Source organism: Thalia democratica, chromosome 1 (assembly GCF_965202585.1).
Source record: "Thalia democratica chromosome 1, ktThaDemo2.hap1.1, whole genome shotgun sequence".
In the NCBI taxonomy this organism is placed as follows: Eukaryota; Metazoa; Chordata; class Thaliacea; order Salpida; family Salpidae; genus Thalia; species Thalia democratica.
The window spans coordinates 80,536,355-80,553,708 of NC_139165.1; the positions used below are offsets into that span (position 1 = coordinate 80,536,355).

A 17,354-nucleotide genomic window follows, 5' to 3' on the forward strand; every position below is an offset into this window, starting at 1 on the left:
TGATGTGATAGTTGTAGTGTTGCGACCTACTGTAATGTTATAGTTGCATTGTTGCAAGCTACTGTGATGTGATAGTTGTAGTGTTGCGGACTACTGTGATGTGGTAGTTGTAATGTTGTGGTAATAAACTCAAACTTTAAAAACTTACACTAGATATTCTGGAGTTCATGGTGAAAAGCAAAAAAAGGTTATAGTCATATTTAACGGCAGTTTTTAAATACTCAAACAGTTCTTAATTGCTATATGCTTTTAAAACCGCTCGTCAATGTTTTCGGTAATATTTTCCGTATACTTACGTAACGTTGGCAAATTTTATTTGCGTATTTACTATTAGCGAATTAATTTCTCCAACTTCACTTGGAACGAACGTCAAAACTCCAAGTTAAAAACCAATGGAAATACGTAACAAATTGATACAAATAAAACAAACATCGTGTAGCGACAAAGGTTGAGATATTGAACATTACAACTAACTTTGATTTAATAGATCAAAGTTCTATATATTTTTGATTTTACACAACATAGATTTTGTATTTCATGTGTTAGCTATATTTACTCAATATATTATGTAGGCTTGCATAATACATGCTTTTACTATTTTTTAAAAAACTAGCTCATACTTTTATTTTAAAGAGTATTTACTATATAATTTTATCTTTTCAAATTTTTTAAGTAATACAAAAATTACGTATTACAAAAGTATCATTCTTTAAAAGTTTAGTAACAAAATTTATAAACATCTAAGCCATTCATATTCCATCATAATAAGTATTAAAAAACAGAAAATAGCAAATCTGCAACAATTGGTTATCTATTGATAAATATCATCACTAGCTATGCTTTACTTAGCTGTATACCATTCTTTAATTTATTATTTTTATAATTCGAATTTACTTCGGCTATCGAGTTATCTTTATGAACTTAAGTATTTTTATTTTATCATTTCTTTAAATAAAAAGATTAAAACAGTTTTACTATAAAACTATTTATTTCATAGACGAAGTATAAAATAGTAAACAAAACTCAGCGATACAGACAAGCTTTGTTTAAACAAGTTGAAACAAATGTGCGAAAGCAAAAACTTAAGCAGTTTTTTACAGTAAATAGCATGTATAAAATAATTTAGTAAACAACTTAGTGTATTCATGTCAAGAAACTTCGTATTAATTCATATTAATTTATGAAGGTAGCTTACGAAAAATTAATAAAATAAAATAAAACTATTAATAATTAGTATCTGCATTTTTTAACTAAAACTAAACTTACTATACAATATTTAAAACTAAATTTTTATTTAACCGAACTATATATAACATAAAAGGAATGAAAAATTATATAATTATTTGTCAATATTAAAACTTCAATTCAATTACATAAGTAATAAAATAGCTGTTTTCAAATAAAGTACAGCGCTTTACTGGAGTTTGTGAAGTATTTTTATACAAAATACAAAAAATCAATATAGGTCAGTTATAAATCTCGTTTAACTGAATTAACATTACATTTATTTAATTAATTTTTACAAATGGCATCAAGTTTACCAGGGACAGTGATTTTAAATTTGAATTCATATACAAGATTTTTGTGAAAAATTATTAGCCATTATATAGTATATACATAATTAGTAGCTGTTTGCTGATGATTCGCGACAACCGCATCCTCGAATGCTCTGGTACAAGTGAACAGAACTTAGATAGCTATTCCAATTATTCTGATCATCCTGTTGATGGTTACAACCGATCTTTTCAGGGAAGCAGCAAGGGGCTCGGGAGAAACTAAACAGCCTTCAGGCATGTGAGGTTGACAAGCAATTCCACGGCAAGTATCAGCTTCATTAAAATTTTCTGCATCTTGTTCACAAATTGCTTCTGCATCCTTATAAGCTGGCAAGTGATTGTTGCTTGCGTGCATGTTGTGATTTCTGAATAAGTTTTGTTGCTGTTGGGGTCTTCTATTTTCTATATACTGAAGTTTCTCGTCTGTCAGTTTTCTTACTCGAAGCAGAGATCCATTGAAGCCTCTAAAGTTTTCAATATGAATTCTACGTTGTTGAACTGTTTAAAAAATTTTAAGTTTAATTACTTATTTATTTTAAGTAATTAATTTTCATTTCTTCATTAAAGATATATCATATTTTTAGAACGAACCTTAAATATTTGAATATTTTGGAATATGAATGTATAAATCAGTTTGGATTTCCTTATTTAATTTAAACTCTCCTTTGTTCCACATACTGGTGTATCTCACATTATTGTATTTATCCATTACAACTTTAGTAGCTTTAATGCTTCCTGTAAAAATAATGTTTAAAGTTTTATTATTACTTTTGAAAAATAAAGTTTTTTATCAGAATTAAAACCACTCTATAAAATGTAAGTGTGTATCATCAATATTAAAGTGCGATGTAGATGTGGACTTATAGTTGTAGATACAAACTGTTCAGTTACCAACTTAATTTATTTGAGCTGTTTCAGTAATAGTCTTAAAATTAAAAGTTAAAGTGTTTTAAAACTTTATACAGTTTTTTTACCAAAAAAAACATATACAGTGCTGAAAAATAAAAACTTATGAATAACTTTAGATCAAAAGCAACATATATCAACCAAAAAAAGCACTAATTAACAAAGCTAAAAAAAGCTTCAATCAACAGCTTTTAAATTTGTTTACAAACTAGATAGTCCTGAAATTTGCTAAAAGAAACGAGTACTGTTTTAACATGTTTAAAAAGCTCAGTCAATCGTTAAAAGTTAATTATGCTACGGAAGATGCCCTCCCAAAAACTAGCAATTTAATCTACCTAGTTAAACGGTTTTATTACCATAAGAAGCTTTTCTTTTAATTCAACTAGTTCGCAATACTATAAAAAATTTCATACTTTTAATAAAATTAACTAAAATTAACGTTATTAATTAGATAACTTTAATTTATATCTATCACGAAAAAATTTGTGCTTATTTTAAACATGAACTTATAAATACATATCGTTTATTAAAAAGTTATATCTACATTATCCTACATACGAGCTAGAATACATTTTGGTTTTTTATCATAAAAACTATTCTATTCAGCAAAGAAAAATATATTACATATGTTGTTTATATAAAAAATTTGAATTTTAGTTTCAACTTAAGTCAGGGTGATTTTTTTGAACTTAGAATGAACTTCGTAACAAATTATTTTTTTAAAAGAAAAAAAGTTTTGCTATTAAAATTGATTAAACTACAATATACTAACAATCTACAATATACTAACAATTACTTTATCGAAATATTATTAACTATATTATTAGTTTTATAAATTGAATTTTACAGGTATAAGGAGTAATGTAAGCATAAAGTTTAATTTATTTGTAATTGTATTCTATTATTTAAAGTATTATTACTTTATATTAATTTTCAATATCTTATATAATTTAATCAATAAAATATTTGTACTATTGAACAATTTTTTTATGTAATAATACCATATAAATCAAATCATTCATTTTAAAACTAAAAATAAGATAATGCTAAAAAAGTCAATAGACTTTAGTTATTAATCTTTGATAATGCTATTCTTTTAAACTCTTACTTATAAATTAAAAAAAAAACTAACATAGTTTTTAGGACAACAATGACTAACTTCAGTATTTAGCAAGTAATAAGTAATACTTTTAACTTGCTAAATAATAAATTTCAATGAAAAAGACTTTTAGTTAAACAACATACTTACATTTTCAAAATATACCTGAATAACATTAGTTTATTTTAGTAGACTGTTTTAAATGTAAGTAAGACGTTATATCGAATACCTTTTTTGCATTTTGCTGTACTTTTTCAAATGTAAAAGGTCTGTACAACTTTACATAAAAACATAACAGAAAAAAAACTTTTTAACTAAAATAAAAAATATATATACAAAAGATGAGACGCTAAATGACTGCGGCGTAATTAAAAATGATTAAAAATACTATTTTAAGCTAACAGCTTTTTTTTTCACATGAAGTATTGTTTTACCACTAACGCTAAAGTCTAAAGTTTTAAAGAAACTTAAACTATACTTTCGCTGCTGATTCTTAAATCTTTGTAAAACTTTTATTAAGTTTCAAAAGATTTTAAAAAATTGTTTTACTACTTAATTTTATTTAATAAACAGCTAAATTAAAATGTTAATCAGAAATGTTTTAAATATGTTTTTAAAACTTTATGTAGTAGTTTATCATTAAATGTAATAACTTAAATCAAAATATCATTTCTAATACATAAGTTTCTTTGTTTCTAAATTTGAACTTTATAATTTAATTTTAGCTAACAAATAGCAAATTCAAATAGGAAGCATTTTAAGTCGTATATAAGGATGCTTATAGTAATTAATTTAATTTAAATATAACTTGTAAAACAAACTACTGAAAATTACTATTAATATAACTCAAACTTTAAATACTATTCTGTTTTAGTAAATTTTGTTTATTAAAATATTAGTGAAAATTAAAAAAAAAAGTTATAAGCGCTAAGACTTTAAGTCAATTTAATGAACACATAAATACTTACTGCATAGAAATTTTATTTACTTTAAAGTAGTTTTAAATAGATATAAGACTAATTAAAAGTAATAAGTTTCTTTTATACAGTAAGTTTTAATTACTTTTATGAAAAATGCTAACTTAAGTTGAATTGGAAGAAACTTATACTTTACGCTACTAATAGACTAGCATTTCTTAGTGTAGCTTTCATCAATTATACGTACTTTAATTAAAAATTTACTACTAGAATATTACATTTTTCACAAGTTGTAGTTTGTCAATACAAAAAATAAATGTCATTATCAATAAAACACGCATAAAAAACCTTATATAGCAATTTTGCAACGAAAAACTGTTAAAGGTTATTTTTAGTAGTAGGCATAAAACAAAATTTTTCTTAAGTTAAACTGTGGTAATAAAATAAGTTTGGTACAACTAGTAAATAAATAAACAAACAAGTCTCGACTTACTTCAATGTGCTTTAGATTGCTGAATAAAGTTTAATTAAATAAATTAACCAAATATCTTTATTTGCATATCTCTTCGAAGATGAAATTTGACAAAATTTTAGAGAATCGAACACTACTTTACTGAATTCCTAAGATAACATTTACAAATGGTTTCAAGAAAAATAAATAAACTTAAACCTTAGTAAATTTTAAACTCTAAATATTCAAAAAAAAACACTACTATCTCTACTTTTGACTTTAAAATGAACAATACAAAATTATCTTAGACTAAAATGTTTAAAGATCTTTAAAGTTTAAGACTTTGTATCAGTGTACAAATATGGCCGTATTTTGTCTTGCTCGTGCATGCAACCGCATCAAGCTCAAAATACTCTCTTGAACTCAACGTTTAAACAATGAAAATGCAAGGAATTTTGCAGCACTTCATTACAATGAAACTAACACATCACAGTAGATCGCAAAAATACAAATAGTTATATAAGAATTATTGGAAAATACTACTTAGAAATATGACTTTCCGACTGTTACATTAAACTTACAGAAACATTTAGGAAAAACGATAACATAAACGTAAGACGACTCTAAAAAGTACTGGGTTTTTAAAAGAGATGCGTCAGAGCTTGATTACTAAAATAATTAAACATCAAAGATGTGAAAGTTGTAGTTTAACGCAGTTGCAGACAACAGTTATATATAACTTTAAAAAAAAAATTGGTTCCTGCTTAATTTTAAAAAAATACCAAGCTTTAGGTTTTAATTATACTGATTGTTGTAGTATGCTTAATACTACATGAAGAAAAATTCGGTTTTTTTTTGATTAGCTTCGAAATTTTATTTAAAGTTTTTATTTTATATTTAAAGGCCATGATTGATCAAATATTAATTAAGGTTTTACGTTTTTCTTTATGCACTAAGTATAGTTTACTTTTAGTTTTGTTTTTGATGTTGTAAAGAACTTTTTAAGTATTTTATCATTGCTACAATTTTTGAAGTATTGCGTCAAAAATTGAATTAAGTTGTAAAATACCTGTGATGTAATAGTTGTAGTGCTGCGATATACTGTGATGTGATAGTTGTATCGTTGCGATCTACTGTGATGCGAGAGTTGTATTGTTGCTATCTACTGTGATGTGATAGTTGTAAAATTGTTGTCTACTGTGATGTGATAGTTGTAACATTGAAATTTACGGTGATGTGACAGTTGTATTGTTGGGATCTAATCCGATGTGATAGTTGTATTGTTGCAATCTACTGTGATGTGATAGTTGTACTGTTGCGATCTAATGTGATGCGAGAGTTGTATCCTTGCGATGTACCGTGGTGTTATAGTTGTATTTTGAAGTCATAATTTAAGACTTTCAAAACCTAGCCTATTTGTTGTAGACCTCATTGTAAAAAGTAAAGAAAAAAATTGAAGGCTTATTTAACATGTAGTAGATTTAGAATATTTAGACTGATATTGTAGGAAAATTCAGAAATTTAGGGGACCACAAGTTGCAAAAAGGGGAGCCAAAAGGCCATAATTTAAAAACTACACTAGATATATTTAAGTTGATGTATTTGTTGCAGCGTTGCGGTCTACTGTGGTTTGATAATTTTATTGTTGCAATATATTTTGATGCGATAGTTATATCATTGCGATCTACTGTGATGTGATAGATAAAATGTTCAATTTTACCTATGTCGATGACACTTGAATTTAGTTGATTGATTAATTAATACATTTATGAAAAACACATTGTTTGTGTTTTATCTTATTTTATTGTTTAACTTGTAATTTTTCTTAAAAACTGACGGAATATATTGGAAAAGAAAGAATTTAAGTTATTTTATTTGTTCGGTAAAACTTGAGTTATTTTGAATATAAATTAAATGAAAAAAGCCCAACATTTACCGTAGCAAGCTTTTAAGTGACACAAGTTTTATTAATAGATAATGAACGAAAAACTAGGTTTTTAATCTAAAGTTTATTTCTTTTAAATTTCATAAATGATATTTAAAAGTAAATTAGTCTTGAATATCTACTAATATCTACTAATGTAGTCAAATATGCACGAAAACACTTCAGTACAAAGACACTGTTACACAGTATCAAAACTTTTTTTTTAAGTTAAAATTTATTTTAAAAATCTTATTTTTGTCTTATTTGTTTTTACCTCAATTGAACCCTTCGTCCACAACTTTATTTTCGTTGTTTATATAAATTTTTATATACTAGCAATGTTACCTTTGATCCTTACCTATGGCCGGTAATGTTTTTTATTAATTTTATTTTGTTAATTTAGGTTTTTTTACTTTTTTAATTTCTTTTACTGTTGTGAATAAATGATCTTTATTACAAAAGTTTCTTCGTGCATATTTTACCTGTCCCCATTATTTTTTGGTAGGAGTCTAATATGGACGAAGAAACTTTTTCACGGCTCAATTTTGCTCGAGGGTTCACCTTTGCACGATGGGTCAGTTTTTTGCACGAAGCTACTTTTGCACAGGTTGAAAACTTTAAATTAGTTTTTTTTTTTCACTTAAAATTGTTTAGTTAAACAAAAAAAAAACAATAATTTAGTGTCACTTTATAAATAGTTTTTACTGTACTTAATGTTCAATTATGAGAAACCTTAATGAACACTCTTAAAATTTATAGCCAATTTAACAGTTATATATTTGATACTAAAATCAATAAAAATGAATTTTAATTAAAAAAATCGAGGTAATACATAAGTTTGCTTTTTTATGCTGAATCCTAGCTTTTTTATTATTTACTACTATACTTCACATAGGTTACAAACATAAATTTGCTTTACTTCTAAACAGTTGTTGAATCAACTTTAAACTGGTGACAAATATTGCTCTATGTAACGGGTAGAAAACATATGGCTCAAGGACCGAACACGTCAAACATTTTTATAAGAATTTTGATTATATTTAAAACATAAAATATTAGAAAAAAAAAACAATTTAGCAGGGTTGCAAAATGTTTTTTGGCAATTTCTTTTAGGTGTTAAGTATATCTTTCAGGTCTTTAAAATTACAAATTTTGAGTTATATTTTTAGTTTAAAACTAAGTTAAGGGAAAAAAACTGTTAAATAGTACAACGACATTGAAAACGTGTTTTAATGCTTCTTGAAATGTTTTTTTTTTTAATGTTGAGGATGACAAAAAAAAAAATCTTTATAATAGATATTTTGTGTTAAATCGAAATTTCACTACTAAACATGTAAAGGTTGCCAAAACTTCTAAGGTTTTAGTGACCTTTGTTTAAAATAAGTGAAATATGTTTAAAATTCCATTTTTTTCAAATTTCTCAAGTCAAGGATTTTTAGACTAAATTTTCAAATTCCGGGTTTCTTTGCAACCCTGAATTGAGTTGAAAACAAATTCACTATAAAATATTTACTAAGATGATTGAAGTTTTATAAAATAATCTGTGATGCTAATTTTATGTTTTGCTCTTGTACTTAAATGGTTATAAAAAATCAATTCAATTTTGATTCAATAAAGTACGACGCTTTGCATATGACCTACAGACTGAAGATGTTGCAAAACAATGTTTATTATTCAATCTATATGAAGTATTTATTTTCCAAACTATAACTCAAGTTACGTAAAAAAGCTAACGACTTAAATTAAATTACTATACGGTAGCTACAATATTTAACAATTTTACGAATTTTTAAGGCAAGGGTCAGCAAACTGCGGCCCGTCGGCCAACTGCGGCCCTGTAAGTGTAATTCTGCGAGCATGTTTTTTATTTAAGTGAAATGCGGCCCCCAAAAGAAAACGCTGCTGCCCACGAGCATGTAAATTTGGCGCGCTAAGCAAAACTAGATTTTAAATTGCCTTTTCAAAAAGAAAAAAAGTATTTTTATAAGTTTTGTTTTTAATTTCCTGGATATCATTTAAAATTTTTTATTAACTTTACTATGTAAAATGATATATGTAAAAAAGACAGATAGTAGTTTTTGCAGTTTTTCTTTAAAGTTTAGACTTTGCTTTTCCTTTCAAATAACAACATTTTGGAGTGTATACAAAAGCTTTTGTACTTAGATTGGAGTGTTTCATAGATTCAGTAAGTTGGCAATGCAATAAGTAATTTTGTTTAGTATAAATACTTATATGTGTACAAACATTACAGTGTTTTACTAAAATGTCAATTCTTTACAATTTAGGTTTTTAATTTGACATGTGATCATAAAAATTTCCTTTTATAATTGTTTTATCACTATATTGAAATAGAAATATCGCATAGAATCATTTAAAAGAAATCAACAACTTCTTACTAAAACTAAAACATTTTATTTAAATTGTAATTTATTTTGTTTAAATGGTAAAGTTTTTCAATCTTGGCTTTTTTTTCTTGGCTTGGGTTTACGTTTTTAACTTTTAAAAACACTGAGTGGTTTGAAGTAACTGATGTAATTTTTTTGTTTCAATAAACTGCAACCAAGAAAACTTTAAATAGATTATTAAGTATTTAATGTTTTAAAAAGAAAAATTGCGCTGTAAAAAATAAAATTGATAATATATGTTTTGTCTATATTTTAGTTAACATAACAAGATAACTGAAATTTTAAATATGCGCTGTGCAATGTATTGAATATACAGAGATAAAGAAAGTAATAACTAATTAAAGAGAAGTTAATCATAAAAAGAGTGTTCAAAGTGGTGTACACCTGTTTTTTGAGCCTGGTTTTTTACAGATGTCAGTGAGTGTTGCTTGTAAATGACTAAGTGAAATGGATATCTACAAAATGCAAAAGACTGAAAGAAAAAGAAAAAATAACACTTTATGAAACTAAACTAGAAGAGGAAATGAATTTTAGATTTTATGGATTGTTTTATTTCAGCACTGTGTTTGTAGTTGATCTTTTACTGTTGTGTATCGTATAAAATATTTTTATACAAAAAACGTTTGATAGATTGATTGTTTTATTGTTTAAGAATTAGGTGGTAATGAAAAGAGCAAATAGTTATTTTATTTAAATAAACTTATAAATAATGATAGAAATAATATTAGTATATAATTATTTTACTTAATATTAATTTTAGACTATTTAGTAAAAATAAATTTTAAAAAGGCCAGACCCCTCTATAAATAGCTAAATGTAACTAAAATCGACCAAAAATAAAAATTGACTAAAACTAAAGCTGCGGTCAGCAGAAAATTTTTAAACTTAAAACCTAACCCGCGAGAACCAATTGCCTCCCGACCCCTGTTTTAAGGTTTATTAAACATAAAACAGGTCTTTTTTATTTTTATAAAAACAAAAAAAAAACTATCATAACATAAATCATTTATTGTAGCTATCACAGATAAATAAGTTGCCTAACAGAACGCAACAACATTTTAAAACTGGAAACTTAATTCAAGTTTAGATTTCCACTGAATAACTGCAACAAAGTTATCCTGAAAATTAATCCTACAACTTCTTAATCTTGGTTCGAGGCGGAGCCGTTAGAGCTCGACGCCATTTTGACGTTAGTTGCTGAACGAACGCAATTTCCCGCGGAAACCGCCGATGATTGTCAATAATCGTCGTCATCATCAAAGTCGCTGTCTTCACCATAATCCATCTGCTCGAACTCAACCTTGTACCTCAGAAGTCCTGAAATTAAAAAAAAAATCGAATAAATTTTGCTATAGTTTTATGTTTTTAAGTCTACGTATTTTTGTTTTTTGAAACCGATTAAACATTTATACAAACAATACTTGTGTTTTCTTATTTTTAACAAAACATCAAACCTCCTATTCCTCCTAAGCCCTTTACGAACTGACTACCTTCCTGACTTCTATCAGTAACAATTTCCAATTTTGCACCGAACTTCTTGTAGTTATTCGCAAACCACTCGAGTAATGTATCACTGCTCACAAGCTCCATTTCAACTTGAGTCTGTTTGAAAATGTAAGCGTTATATTTATGTTAACAGCAAGTTTTTTTATAAATTTAACAGAGTTTCATTAAAAGTTTAAAAATCAATGTTCATTCTCAATTTGAAATCATAAATACAAATCACATTTAGATAAGAATAATAAAAATGTGCTTAAATTACTTAAACTTCAAATGTACTATTAAATATTGGTGAACAGTTTAGTATATAAGTTGCTTTTATCTTACCTTAGCATCAGCGAAGTTCTTTGTTTCGCCAGGTTTAAGGAACCTTATTACTTCCTCTGAAAAAAAATAAATAAAAGTAGTAGTATATGACAATAATGTCTAAATATTATCTAATATTATTTATTCTAACATATGAGCATAATTAAAAACATTACTTGGTGTACCTTACTAAAAACATAGATTTAAAAAAACATTTGTTAATTTAAGAAATGCCAACTTATAAGGTTCTTATCATTATTTAGTGAATATTAATTCATGCAAGTAATATATGCTTAAAACTTTAAGCCAAAAGCTTAAAAAATTAAAAAACAAAGTTTCAACTTTGTTTTAAAAAACAGTGTTGCCACTCGTTTTTTCAAAATTTTACCAGGTTTTTCAAATTTCTTCCAGGTTTTTAAAAGTACTTTTTTTTGGGTCTGTTTTTAGTTAAAAATTAAATTTAAGGTAAGAAACTGTAAAGCTACTTAAAATGTGTTTTTTTAGAAAATATTTTTGGCAATGACTCAAATTTTTTATCTATATGATTAATTTTTTTAGTTGAACCGAAACTTTACTACTGAAGATGTTTAAGTTCTTAAAAATTCCAGGTTTTTCCAGTTTTTTTTTCAAAATTTCATAAATTCCAAGTTTTTCCTGGTGTTTTTTGCCTAAATTGTCAAATTCCAGGTTTTTCCAGGATTCCAGGTAAAGTGGCAACCCTGTAATAAACATAAAAATGGCGCTTTATACGCTTACATCCAAAACTTTTTACACAAATAGTTACATCTCAAAATTTATTAAAAATTTTGCATTCTTAAAAAAACAGTAAAAGAGGTATTTTTAAGCATTTAATAAGAACTAATGTAGGTTTTTGTAAAAAAATTTATACGTTGAATTCTAGTGTCAGACATGAAATATTTTAATTATAATACTACCATCTGCTTGATGATTTTTAAGGGCATATCGTTGTGTCTCGAGATTTTCCCAAACAATAAGAGTTTCAACAGCTCCCATCTCCAACGCCTTCAGCGTGTCATCATGACCAAAGCAATACTTTCCAGTATTTCTTGAAATTTCATCGAAATACTTGCCTGTTTGATAAAAATTCGTAAGTTTCATGTAACGGCTGAGAATAAATAGCGCTAAGCTATAATAAATTGAAGTTGGGAGTTTTAATTATTAGATTGAAACAACATAAGCATATGAGTTTATGTAATGCAGTTCAAGTATACTTCTAGAAAAAATATATTTTAAATGTTCTAAACTTTTGAAATATGTTTTTAGAAACTATAAAATCAGTTAAAATGTTCGAGGTCTTTTGAAAATTTCTTAGCTTACTACAATACAACATAATTTTCTACTTACTCATTTAGGTTACTAAAGTAGTAAATTCACTTGCAGTGAACAAAAATTTATAACATAACTAAAAATTCACCAACCAAGAAGCTTTTTTTCTTGCATGAACTTCAAATTTGCAAGGCAGTCAGAGGAAAGTTCGATGGCTTGGGTGAAACCGTTTTCTCCGCCATACGAGATATCAACAACTTTCATGATAGCTTTACGGAGACGCTGTTTTTATGTTTATGCGTACCAATATATTTGTATGACAGTTCTTTTTACGTTCATTAAAATAACTAAATTGCTATCTTAAATTTTAACTCAAAATAACAAAGACTTCGTAAGTAAAACTTGATATTACAAACTATTAAAAAAAGTTGTTAAAGATCTGCCTCTCTGATTATTATAAATACTATTATAAAAAGGTATAAGTTAATACACCACTAAGAAATCAAGAGCAAGTATGTTTTAATGTTATGTCAACTTACACCGTCAAACATGTCTGATTTTCCGAGGTCAGTCTTGAAATCAGCACTTCCGGCCAAAATGAGACCAGTGACGTTAGGACGATTGTTAGTTATAAAGTTCTGAACTGCTGTTTCGGCAACTTTTCTCACGTAATTATGACGTTTCTCCATACGAAGACGGGCGAAGCGAACAGCGGACTGACCACCACGACCTTAGTAGTACTTTTTGATAAAAAAAAAGAAACCAATAGACATCAATTAGAATAATATGCATCTATCTGCAGTTTATTAAAGCTCTTTTATTTGAACCAAGAAGTTATGTAAGAGTTTTTTCGTCATTTTTAGGTAGTTGTGAACATAAATTTTAATTAAATAAATGTAAATATTTACAGTATTTTCAAAAAGTTGTGTACGTAAAGATTCAAACGTTCACTAACAAAGTGGTTCACACAGTTTGAAAATATTTTTTATAGAAAAGAAAAAGAATTTAAAAACTAATTAAACTTAAAATTTTTACCATGCTTCTTAGGTAGATCAACAGTGAACTTTTGCAAAACTTCTCTGGTGTTTCCAGTCAATGTACCAAACAACGCTCCATTACCATCCATAATAATAAAGCCGAACTTGTTATCATCTGACAACAAGGCAGATAGTGCCTAAAATATTTGGTCTAATTATTGCTAGTCAACTTATACAGATGTACTTGTAAAACTATCAAATAATCAAAACAGTTACAACATAATATTACAAGAACATTTATTTGCTTTCATGTTTAAATTTTTAAGTCAGTAGAACTATGAAAAGTTTTCATAATTAGTAGAGCCTTTAAACTTTTTTGGTTACAGGATTTTTTTCTTTTTTAAAAACTAACAGCATATTGTAAGAACCATGCTGAGTAACCAAAAGTTCAGTATAAATTTACTTACATAAACTTATTTTTAATGATTTACTTAATTTTATCAATAAATAAAGTGAATTGTAAACATACAAATAACTAAATATGTTATAACTTTAAAAAACTGCAATACTTCTTGATGTCTTTTTATTTGTATTTGTGTAGTATAAATATGAAAATTTGTAGTTCATATTATTTTTATGCTATGTTATAAATTTATGATAAAATAATAAAAAAAATAAAATATTTGTTAATTTGCATAAAAATTTCAATAAAATCAAACAAAAAACATAAACATGTTCACCTTAAAATAGAAATTCAACTTTCACAAACTATAATAAGAGAAAATATTAAAAAAGAAATTTGATTAAATTTAGAAAAGCTCAAGATTTTAAGCTTATAAGAACCGTAAAACTAAGTTCAACAATTTTTTTTCAATATAATTTTATAAGATATATTAAAAAAAATACCAACTTCAGTATGAAACTTGTTGTCACATAAGTACAATGAGGTGTTAATTGGTTTGAAAGGTTCAAAATCGATGTTAATTTTTTTCTCTTTACCTTCATCTGTCACTATTGTTCCACAATAAAAAACTAATCCATTGGGTGGCACTATATTGAATTGTCGATATTTAGGTAAAGTTAAAAAAAAATAAACTACAAGGAAAATGTTTAATTTTAAAAAAGGTTGTGCATTAATATAAGAATTAAATTGTTTATTTTCAGCAATATCTTAACAATTCATTTAGAATTAAAGGCTTACTAGTTTAAAAACTAACAGAACTTTAAGTTGAATGTTCAATAAATAAATTATATTGACAAAACTTAAATTGAAAAAATATTTAGATTATTCATAGAACAAAACAAATTTTTTTTTAAGTTGATGAAAACAAACTAGTCATTTTTCAAATACTAGTATTTTTATTTGACTCCACTCCATATCTTATTTGAAAACTTATACAACTTTTTTTTTGACAATTCAAACAAATTCAGGAAATCTAAGTGGCATTTCTGATTTTAATTAAGATTCAAGTGAGTATAAAAGACAAGTTAAAGTTGAAGTTATGACTTTTTATGTGTTAGCTAAAAATATTGAGAAGCTTTAACTAGAATTTCGTAAAAAAAACCTCTGCTGTATTGCTTCAGCCTTTGTTGTACGCTTGTAATTGCACCAAGCACCGACAACTTGTTGACTCTAGACTTGATGTTTGAAGCTGTTCCATATTCTTCTGTCAACATTTTGTTTACTCTTGGGATTTGATCTTTAGGAGGGATAATCAACGAAATCATACTTGTTCCAGCGCTGTTGATTGTTTATTATACTTTATTGCTAGTTCTGCAGTGAATTTAACTAAATAGACATAGTCATGCAAACAGGGGTTAGAGATAAATGTTTCGAGGAATAAAAAAAAGGATATTTTTTATAAGTTAATTAAAAAAATTTACATAGCTAGCAATATTTAGTTACTTTTTTTTTTTTATTTAAACACATTAAATTTTTTAAACAATATAAAAACATAAATTTCAATTCTATTAGGTTTTCTAAAGAAGACCAATGAAAATAGACTATATAAATTAAATCTATTTTATATACAGGGTTGCCACTTATTTTTTTCAAAATTTCTTCCAGGTTTTCAAAATTTTTCCATGTTTTTGAAAGTACATACTTTCGGGTCTATTTTTGATTATGACAAACCTTTTGCTAATTTATTCTATTTTTATTTTTGAGTCAAACCAAAATTATAACACTGAACATGTGAAAATGGCAAAATTCAAGATTTTTCTAGTTTTTTTTTTGTCTAAATTGTCAAATTCCAGGTTTTTCTAGGTATTTTCAGGTTTCTAGGTAAAGTGGAATTCCTGTATACATTTATTAGGCAATTGTTTTTAAACTTTTCACCCTATTCTTACTTTAGTAATAAACAATATTAAAGTACATTTTTTTTAGTATTATGAGCAATAATATTTTATTTAATAAAAAATTACAAAGCAATTATTTTTGATTATTAGTTATAAAATTCTTTTAAATGTTAATATTATAATATAAGTTGCTGTCAATGTTTTAATTAAATTTTACAAAAATTTGAGATTATTTAAAAATAGTTTAAAGAATTTAAGGGCATAGATGAGGAGTAAATCACCCTTTTCACAATTTAATCTTTTTTATTAAGTATTAAGTAAACAACAAGTTATTTTCCACATATATTTAAAACAAAATATTTCTTTAGATATAATCTGTCAAAGTCAGAGACTACAATAGGTTTATTATATGAGTCACATACTAAAACAGTAAACAACTAGAAATAACTAAAAGTTTAATTGCTACTACGTTCTTTGAAATAACTACATCAAACTTTTAGGAAATGTTTCTTGTGACAGAATTTTCAATGTTCATTATTACACTTATTTAAAACAAAATTTCCCAAAATTTAGTATTTAAAGTAATTATGTAAAGTCAGTAATAAAATTGAATAATAATAATTATAAAAAAGTATGAAAATTTTAAGGATATATTCAAAGCAACAAACACTTAAAGGGCATATAAAAGCTATATACAAACTAGATAAAATTTTCTAGAAACAAGTTATTTTAAATTTAAAGTTAGTTATGAAGAACAATAGTGCATAATCTTGTATTTTGGAAAAAAAAAGTAATTTTTAGTATTTGACATTTTTAACTTTAATCATCTTATTTTAGATGTTGTAAATACACGAAGTCCATTGATGAAAACTTTTGAGCATTTGATACTTTTAACTTGTGGAATTATAGAAGTTAATAACTTATTATCAAGAAAGGTGATACTTGCTTCAATTTTTTATATTGTAACTTCAACAAAACTATGAAAAATTTAGACAACTTGAAGTTTAAATCAAACTTTTACCACTTAACTAGTGAATTTCTGTTTTTTAAAAAAGCTTAACTTAATTAACTTGTTAATGATAACAACTTTTTGTTTAAATTTTAGAAAACCATTATTAAAAACTTAAAAATCAAGAATAAATTACAAGTTATTTTTTTTCAAATCTAATCAAGTTTATTTAAACTATTTAAAACAAAATAAAATATTAAAATTTTCTAAAACAATTAATTCAGAATAAAAACTTACCCTTTTGCTGCTTCCAAGCCCCTGATAAGCTTTCTGATTTTCCACATTTTAACATTTTTATCTACTGTGGAATCTTCTGCCATTTCAATTTTATTTGTAATACCTAGGATTTTACTTTTATCAAAATTGAAATAATAACTATGCAAACTTTTTATAAATTAAAAAATCAAGTTTTAATTGCAAATATAGTATCAAAAATCAATTGGTTTAAAAAATATTTATATAACAGTTTGTACTATATTAAACAATTGTATTGAAGTTTAATAAAAGAGAGCTAAACAAGCTTAAAAAACAATACTCTACAGTGTGAACAATTTTATAAGCACTGAATACAACTGATCAACAAGCAAATCAAAAGGTCCATTTTAGGGTTTTTGACATTCAACTTTCAAAAATTTTACTAAAATCACCAATAATGAAGAAAAAAAATTTGAAAGCTTTGATATTCATTTTTCAAAAACTTATTTCTATCTAAAGTGCGA

General features: G+C 25.7%; 1 protein-coding gene across 1 annotated transcript; it reads right to left on the reverse strand.

Moving 5' to 3' along the window:
• Positions 1–10,495: 10,495 nt before the first annotated feature.
• Positions 10,496–16,955, reverse strand: LOC145848793 (eukaryotic peptide chain release factor subunit 1-like). Its single transcript, XM_082954048.1, has 10 exons — positions 16,873–16,955; positions 14,894–15,069; positions 14,239–14,378; positions 13,387–13,525; positions 12,891–13,081; positions 12,504–12,633; positions 12,000–12,155; positions 11,086–11,141; positions 10,713–10,860; positions 10,496–10,575 (listed from the first exon to the last, which is right to left on the reverse strand). Exons 1-10 carry the CDS (start codon positions 16,953–16,955, stop codon positions 10,496–10,498), a joined length of 1,299 nt encoding a protein of 432 aa, XP_082810174.1.
• Between the last annotated feature and the right edge of the window lie 399 nt (positions 16,956–17,354).